This window comes from Phacochoerus africanus, chromosome X (assembly GCF_016906955.1).
Source record: "Phacochoerus africanus isolate WHEZ1 chromosome X, ROS_Pafr_v1, whole genome shotgun sequence".
In the NCBI taxonomy this organism is placed as follows: domain Eukaryota; kingdom Metazoa; phylum Chordata; class Mammalia; order Artiodactyla; family Suidae; genus Phacochoerus; species Phacochoerus africanus.
Window position 1 is genome coordinate 48,307,988 of NC_062560.1, and position 8,930 is coordinate 48,316,917.

At 50.2% G+C, this 8,930-nt stretch overlaps 1 protein-coding gene across 11 annotated transcripts in view; it reads right to left on the bottom strand.

The window, feature by feature from the left end:
* Positions 1-8,722, bottom strand: part of KDM5C (lysine demethylase 5C) — a 34,687-nt gene extending 25,965 nt beyond the window's left edge. For 2 of the 11 annotated variants that reach the window (XM_047763934.1, XM_047763925.1), the window contains exons 1-5: positions 8,055-8,532; positions 3,795-3,872; positions 1,426-1,548; positions 947-1,117; positions 280-414 (exon numbers count right to left, since the gene is read on the bottom strand). In XM_047763934.1, the coding sequence (XP_047619890.1) occupies positions 280-414; positions 947-1,117; positions 1,426-1,548; positions 3,795-3,872; positions 8,055-8,204 (657 nt within the window). In that variant the 5' untranslated portion in view covers positions 8,205-8,532. Of the gene's footprint in view, positions 1-279; positions 415-946; positions 1,118-1,425; positions 1,549-3,794; positions 3,873-8,054 lie in introns of all 11 variants that reach the window. The other 9 variants (XM_047763933.1, XM_047763929.1, XM_047763927.1 and 6 more) reach the window with 8 other exon arrangements.
* Positions 8,723-8,930: the final 208 nt, after the last annotated feature.

Genomic DNA, 8,930 nt, shown 5'->3' on the forward strand with positions numbered 1-8,930 from the left:
TATAGTACAAGGAGAAAGAATTCTACCCCTCTGAGCAGAGTGAGTCAAGAAAGGAACAAGACAGGCAAGAACAGCAGACATAGAAAAGATATTATACGAACAAAACCCAGCCCAGACGCTCAGCTGAGAATAGAGGAAGAACAAGAGGGAAGCCTGAGAGAGGCACACTACTGTTAGAACCGAGAGAAGGGAGAGTGGACCAGGGAACAGGGCCTCGGCCACAGGGAGGGCAAGGACTCTACCTCCAAAGTTCTAAGTTAGAAGAAGGGAAATACTCACATCAGGCTGCAGTCTCTTGGCCCGTCGGCCATAACTGTTGAACTTGGAGGGTTGTACAGACTGTCGAAGGGGGATACTGTGGGGTTTATATTCCTTGTCCTTCTCTTCATTATCAAATGGACGTGTGTTGCACTGCTGGGGACAGGTAAGGGGTAAGGGTCAGGGCAGGGGGCCCCAGCCCCTAACAGCAAAGACTTCTTCTACCCTCGCCCAATGGCAACCAAAGCTCTGGTTTCACCCTCCTCCCCACAACCTGCACCAATAGGTCCTACTCAACTGGTGTTTACCACAGATACCAGCACACACTTTGAGAATTCTCATGCCTTTATTTATGCTATCCCTCCTTCCAACCACCTCCCCTCAACCATCTCCCCAACTAAATCAAACTTCATCTCTTCCCAGACCTCTCCAGGTCTCCAGTCCACAGAACCAGTTCCACTAAGAACAAGTGTGGCAGGAAACTATATTCAGTATCCTGTGATAAACCATAATGGAAAAGCACATGAAAAAGAATATGTATGTATAAATGAATTACTTTGTTGCATAGAAGAAATTAATACAATATTATAAATTAAATTAAAAAAAAAAAAAAAAAAGGACAAGTGTGGAAATCTGCATCTAGTAGGGGAAAGCCTCTTCCCACCCCACCCTGGTTTGGCATCCTTACCACCAGGTTGGCTCCAGACTGGTACATCTCATAGGGGTAAACAATGCGTTCATAGTGAGAGCGTAGCAAAGAGCCAATGTTCTTGCCTGGTGGGTAGTTGAGGCGCTGGGCCACCCGGGCCCACCGACGGTCCTTGCAGATGGCTTCATAGCCACCTTCTTCCACCACGATCTGTAAGGACAAGCAGGAAGGACATGGATGTGCTGTGTGTATGTACATGAGGGAGTAGGCCTGCAGAAAGGACATGAAAACAACTCCAGCCCCTCACTTCATTGGGGGTTACCCCCTCCTACCTCCACCACTCAGACTCAAATTGCAGCAAGAGATGCCAAGAAGTTCTGATGACAGCTTGTGTGCTACCGGGCTGTGCCCCTTCCATTGCAGCCTAGAGATCCAATATCCAAACCAAGGGGGCCCCCAGAATACCAAGGATATTAAGGTGTGGGGTGGGGAAGGGTTTGAGAAAAACCTGTTCTTACTTTGCTGAGGCTGTAGAGGTCCAAGATCCGCCGTTCTACATTGGGAATCTTTAAGGAGGAGCCCTGGATTTCCCAGAATTTGGCAATCTGATCCAAGTAGTTCAGTTTCACTCTCGTCTGGGCCTGGAGAAGAAATGGCTCAGAGAGGCTGGCCTCCCCTTTACCTGACCCTTGTCTTCTGGCCTAATCTTAGGGGAGGAGAAGAGATACAGAGCAGTCTACTACCCGGGGCCTCTCCCAGTGAACTGGATCCCCAACTCTAGGCAGTGCTTAGCCCACCTTTCATCTCTGCCACCTTCCAGTCAAGAGGAGAAGCCCATGGTCCCCAAACAGAGCAGGTCAGGTCACAACAGCCAACACCTTACATATGTACTCTTTCAATCTCCCTGACGGGGCTGTGTGAGTATCATCAATTTCTTTTACAGAGAGTCCTTGCTTCCTCAAGTCACATAGCAGGTACCAAGAATGTTAAGATACCTCAAGTTTTTGCTTTTCTTCTAATGATTTGCTGTATAGTCTTGAGTAAGTCAATTCTACTCTCGGACCATTTTCTGATTACAAGAGAAATAAAATAACTGTCCAGTCCACTTACCCCAGAAGGGCAGACTTATGAGAGGAACAGTGAAGGCCCCCTGAAAACTCTAGAACTGTATTTAAGCTCTGCATGTTTCAGAGAATGAAGGCTCCAAAAGAGAACATTCAGCTCTGCATATACGCCATTAAATTTGTTCCATGGTGGCTGAAGGGTGGGAATGCATACTAACGCCAGAGTGGCCTAAAGAACTAAAAGTGTGTACCAAAGCAGCACTGGCATCTGCCCTATCCAGGACCCAACGTGGGCCAAAGGTCCCTAGGAACAAGGCATGTGTACCATGCTTTTCTGAAATCTCAGTGACCGACCCAAGAAGGGCTCCCCATGGCCCCAAGTCTATAACCACCTCACCCTGTTCAAGAAGTCTTAGTTCTGGGGAGAACTTATAAGTAAGTCATTACATTTATTACCTTGCTCTGATCCCATTGGGGGAAACAGGGGCAGTTCTTTCACAGATGAGAAAAAGTAAGGTCTATTTGAGGAAAGAAACATCCTATGGCTTCTTTGCTATGTGAACCCCTAAGGGGCCAGGAACCCTGCTCTCTCTCAACCCCTTAGCTTTCCAACCCTGGTCTCATTTCTGGCCTTCCCCCTCATTAGCCAGCATGATCTCTAGAAAACCTGTCCCTGGCCCATGGTAGGTGACACCCTGCCCTAGCTATACCCCTAACAGATCTAGTCAAATACATTTATTTTAGGAATTTGTATCCTCTATAAGAGGTTTTTGCCCTGACCAGAAGAGCACCTAGACTGACTCTAGAACAGTGATTCTCAATGAAGGGTGATTTCACCCTCCAGGGGACCTTCAGCAATGCCTGGAGACATTTTTGGTTGCCATAACCGGGAGAGGGTACCAACGCATCTAATGGGGTAGAGGCTAGGGATGTTGACAGACATCATACAATGCACAGGACAGCCTCCACGACAAAAAACTTATCTGGCCCAAAATGTCAATAGTGCCAAAGTTGAGGAACTGTGGTTTAGAAGACAAGTAAACTTTTAAGTTATGGGTATTCGGTTGGGCTTAATACTCAAACACATCCCCAGGCATATAGTAAGGCTTGTGAATACATTTTAATGAGGGAGAGGAGTGATAGCATAATTCTAACCTACATCTTCCATGGAAAACTCCAGAACTTTACCTGGAACTGGCTTAAGGGCATCTACTCTCATTACCCTGTGGCATTATCAAGCCCTTAGTGGAGAACCACACCATACCCATGCAAAGGGCCTGGACTTCCTGCACAGAACACAAGGGAGAGGGAAGAGCCTACCTGCCTAACACTCTATCCAAGTTTGTAAGCATTCCAGCTTCCACACAGACAGACCAATTCTTACGTTGTTCCCGCCCATCCACCTCATCTCCCATCTTACCAAACACCATGGAAGGAAGGTAGGAAGCAGAAGGCTATAAATGAACTGGACAGATGAGGCCACATTCAGCTGGCCAAGCAAGAAAGGGTCTCAGCTAGTCTCATAACCATATTTCTCTTTTGCTGACCCAAGTAGGGTAGGTTAGTTTAAAAGGGAACGTCAGAAGGAAACTTTTGTGGAAAAGGTACATACTCTGCTTTGGGATCAGGGATGCTAAATGCCCCTGTTCTTGGTTATATTCAGAGCTTTAAAGCTTCCTCCATGCCCTCCAGGCAATTTCACAGAAGACAGAATAAAGGCCTAGTTAGGGAAAGTACTGTAGCTGGAGAAGGTGGGAGGGAAGTGGGATCAGAGCTCAGGTACCCATTCTCCCAACCCCACCACCAGCTGCTAGTCTTCTCACCTCTAGTTCATTCAGTCTCTGGATTCGGGGAGTAAACCTGAAGTTGTCCACTTCTACAGCAAACGGTGGCTGCCAGTCCTGAGTGGGTACAGAAGGAAGGGCAGTAGGGTTATTCCAGCACAATGCAAGACCAGAGGACACTGAATGCAGCTCAGCATTCATTCATGCCTTCCCAGACCTCCAGCCACTCCAGATCTTTTAACCTAGCAAACACTCAACCCCAGCACACAACTCACAACTGGGCTTTAGGAGCCCCTCAAGACCATACCCAACATCCCACACACATACTATGGGAAATGTCTGAGTCCCTCCTCACAGTACAGTACGAAGATTTTAAGAAACAGAGAGATGGGGCCCAAAACAGTTGACCTCAAACTCTCCCTATGCTCACATTAACCACTCGTTCCCTAGGCATGTGCTGTAGGACACACAGTCTGGAAGTACCAGAAAGCACACAGACCTAGAGTCAGAAGACCTGGGTTCATGGGTTTTTTTTGTGTGTGTGTGTGTGTGTTTTTGTCTTTTTTAGGGCCGCATCCAAGGCACATGGAGGTTCCCAGGCTAGGGGTCCAATCGGAGCCAGAGCCACCAGCCTACGCCACAGCCATAGCCACGCCAGATCCAAGCTGCGTCTGCAACCCACATCACAGCTCACAGCAATGCCGGATCCTCAACCCACTGACTGAGGCCAGGGATTGAACCTGCAACCCCATGGTTTCTAGCTGGATTTGTCTCCACTGTGCCACAACGGGAACTCCCTGGGTTCATGTTTTAGCTCCACTACTTACTAGTTACGGAATTTTACATTTCTGAACCTGTTTTCTCAACTATAAGATAGGAATGTGAACTCTTGCCCTGGTTTCCTCATAAGATTAATATGAAAAAGTTAAACTAGTTTTCAAATGAAAATGTTATTCAAAGGAACCATCACTAAGACTTGACATCTAAGGCTGACCCCACTACTCAATACACATACAGGGTAGCTCAGCTCCAATTTGGGCAAGATTTAAAGGTTTGGGTCTTTAATGTCTGTTCTCTCAGTTTTAAAGGTCTGGGACAGACACTACAGGGAAGAGCAAGGAACAAGGAGCAAGAATCTGCACCACTTGCCTGGTCAGAAAGGTTTCCTGGGGGTCCTCTCTCAAACACCTGCCCAGTACAGGAAGAGAAAGGGGAAGAAGTGGGAAGGGGGGGATCCTAAGTGCTGGGATGCCCCACTGACTGCCATGATAAAGACTGGGAAGATTTGGAGAGGAGGAGAGAAGTCAGGTGATAATAAAGGTGAGGGAGACTCTGCCCTGCCAAGCTGGAGCTTGCTGTGTCCTGCCCAAAGGGCAGCTGTGAAGAGCCTCCTCCCCAATGCCTTCCCCACCCGTCCCCCACCCCACCCCCACAACCTCCCATGTAGTCAGTCCTCTCCTCCCCAGAGCCCTGACTCCTGATGGGGTGATAAAAAGCACCCGGAGTAACGTAGCCTACTGCCCTCATTTAATAAATGGGGAAGTGAGGCCCAGACAAGTAATGTGATTTCTCCAGAATCATACGTTGAGTTAGTGGTAGAGTCAAGACTAGAACACCCGTCTTCTGACCTCCAGTCCAAGGCTCTTTGCACTACACCAGGCTATCAGTGTTCATGCACACATGTATACATATAGAAGGGGGGAGGGGGACAGTAAAAGAGAATAAAAAAGCTGGAGTCTTCTGTGTGCACACTTTTTAGAACAAGGGCCAGAGGACTCATACTTGCATGCACACATAGTCCCCACCCCCATTTCCCCAAAGCGGGTAGCAAACACAGGGAACTCAAAATAAAACAAAATAAAACCCTAAAATGATATGGCTCAAGCCCAGACAAGCTCCCCATGCCCTCTCGCCTCCCATCAGTAAGGCACTCACTCCCCTCAGTACAGGTAAAACAGGTAGAGAGGTGCTCAGACCCAAAACTCCAGGCACCTTTCTTAACTGCTGAATCAAATTCTAGGTAAGAATGAGTGCAACCACCAAGCAACCTGACAGGAAATGGCAGGACTGGACTCCTAGAGCAGGAGCTATGCTTGCAACAGACAGCTGGGGAAGGTCCAGCAAATCTCCCTGCCTGGCTCTCCTGGGACCTAAAGTTCACTCATCGGGCCTTTAGTCCCATACTCCTGTGTGCCAAATACTCAGTATGTGAGTATTATCAGAATGGTGATAAAAAGGTTGGCTACATTCAAGGCCCTTCCAAGCTCCCCTGGGTCTACTCCAGGATAATAACACTCTCCTTGCACCCATCTTCCTCAAGAGTAGCAGTCACCTGACCAGCAATTCAGAACTCAATCACCCTTCTCCCACCCTTCCTCAGGCAAACTTCCAATTTCCAAGCACCCGCCCATACAAAGGTTCCCACCCTGGCCCAAGCACCACTTGGGTGAGTGCTTTAAATTCCAGCCAGAAGTCCCAGATGCCTAAAGGAGGCCTAGCAGCAGCCCCACGGGAGGGGAAAACAGAACAAAACCGGAGAGAGAGCCAGGTCTCCAGGATTGGAGGGAAACACGGTGTTGGGAGAGAAGAGAAGCATAACAAAGGATGGCCCCCTGCAGGAAGGACGACAGACAGAGACAGACACAAACACACACACCCCGGGGACATGTCACACTTCTCAATCCTAGTCCCCCAAGGAAGGGTAACAATACCTGCATGAGGCCAGCCTGCCCCAAGAAGTCCAAGATAGAAAAATGGGATAGGAAATTCAAATCTCAACTGTCCCCTGTGTCAGATATGCCTCTTTCCCACACGCCTGCCAGGCCACTTCAGGGAGTACCTTCTTGAGGCTGCCCAGGACTCCAGCCTCTCCTTTCTGCTAGCCTTACTGACCTCTCACTACCCACTGCCACTCCCTCACCATGGACAAGGATACCTCAGAGAACTGTGGCCAGATTCCAACAAGGAAGAAATTAGCTTACCCAACACCTCCCAGAGGATCCATCTGAAACCAGCCTAGATCTATGGCTGAGCACCAGAAAGCACCAAGCTGAATAAAAAGGCCTGTGGTGCCCTCCTCAGGTGGCAGTGAGGTTTCCCATCCGGTTTCAGCCAGGAGACACCCACTCAAAAACACCCTGTTCCAGACAAATTCAATTCCTGCCGGTGGAACCCCAAGCGGTGACTGAACAACATATATCCTTTCCCCTCCATGCTAGCAAGGTGGCAGCCTATCCTAGCCCCTGGGGGACTCCTCCTGGCCTGAAGCCAGGCCTAGGAGCAAAGATATGCCCTCTGTCCCTGACCTCTGGGAATCAAGTGTTTTAAAGGAGGCAGACTTCCATAGGTCCATTCTGTTTCTGGGAGACCAAGAATAGCTTATCCTCTGGGACTTCCTACATCCTGGGACAGATCCGAGTAGAAATCATACCCCACCCCAAGCTGACTGATCCAAGACTCTCCATAGAAGTCAAGCCTAGAGAAGTGATGTGCAGGAAGGGCCCAGATAGCACCTTCAACTGGGAAAAGAAGGGGACAATTCCCTGAACCATCTCAGGGGAGCCAGACAGAATATTCCCTGTGAGACTGATTTCCTGACTGGTCTACCAGGCCAGAATATTATCATAAATAGACTGAACTGGCCTGGCACGGTTTGAATAAATATGAGTCAACCCACATAGGAGCAAACCAATGACCACATCAAACACCTTCACAGTCACAATAATTACCACTTATCTAGTACCTATTACACACAGACGCTACCTAGTTTCATCCAATTCTCGAAATAAGCATTCACGGGACCTATTTCACAGGCTCTGAGAGATTACGTTACTTGTCCAAGGTCACACAGCTGGTAAGCCGCAGAATGGAGTTTTGAACTCAGAGCTGTGATCTTCCCACTACACCATGCTGCCTGCCTTAAGAGAAGTGATACCAGTAAATGGGAAAAAAGCCTTATTTAGTGCAGCCTTGACCTAGGCAGTTTGGGATAACCAAGAAATGTGCGGGGAGCCTCTCCGTGAACTCTCCCCGGGCCACTAAGCATCCCTGTCTTGAATCTCACTGATTCTGAAGGGCGAGGTGGGAGTGGGGGTGTGGGTCTCTGACTAGGGGCCCTCAGCTCACGAAAGGACCCCTGGCCCCAGTACCCTTTCTCCCACCTGCGTAGCATCCACAACGGTCCCGGCCACCCTATCTCCTCACACTTCAAGCTGCCCTCCGCCCCAAAACTTCTCCGCCCGCTATCCTAGTTTTTCATCCCCGGCCTGTCCGCCCGCAACCACCAGCCCAGGGCCTTACCGCGGGTGGGCGGATCTTGCAAATGCCCGACTTCTCGGCTATGGGCCTGATTTTCGCGATGTAGCCGAGAGGGTCTCGGAACTCCGCCCAGCTAGGCTCGAACACTGGGCACTCCGGCGGCGGTAGGAAGTCGTCTGACCCCGGCTCCATGGTGGGTCTTAGGACTGGAAGGCTCGGACCGCCCTTAAGGGCTCATGGCGGACACCGCTGTATGAAGCCGAGGCACTGCTCGGAGACTAGGCCCTAAGCGGGGCGGACGCCGCCCGCCGAGGGCCCAGGGGGCGTGTAGCTGCCACGCTCTCAGAGGCTCAGGCTGACGCTACGGCTATCGCCTCTTCGTCTTGCTCCGTTCCTTCCAAACTGTACCGCTGCCTCCCAACTACCACTGCCTTCACCACCACAGTTACCTCCCAACCGCCGGGGCCTTCATCGCCGCCGCCGCCATCTTGGTTTGTCAGCGTCTCCCCCCCTCCCCTCACCACAACAAACCGAATCCCTCCGCGGGGTGGCCCTCCGAGCCTCGTCTACCTTGCGTGAGACCGAGCCCTAGGAAGCCTTTATCTCCTGGGGACTGAGCTGAATAGGCAGGCGTGGGTTCCCTATCGGGAAGGGGGAACTCAAAAGTGACTCCCAGACTGAAAGAAAATAGTCCGCCTCAGCGGCGGAGGAGCAAAGTTGTAAATAACTGCCGGATCCTCTTTCCGGATGGACCGGCGGTGCACGTTTAAAGGCCAGTGGTGCGCATGCGCGTTATAAAAGCAAACCGGAAGAGGAGCTGGCGTTTGTGGGTGGTGGACCCAAACTGGTACCTCCTCGATGACCTCAGCCCTGGAGCGAGCCCCGCCCCAACATGTTCTCCTTCTCCCGGGTCTTTCC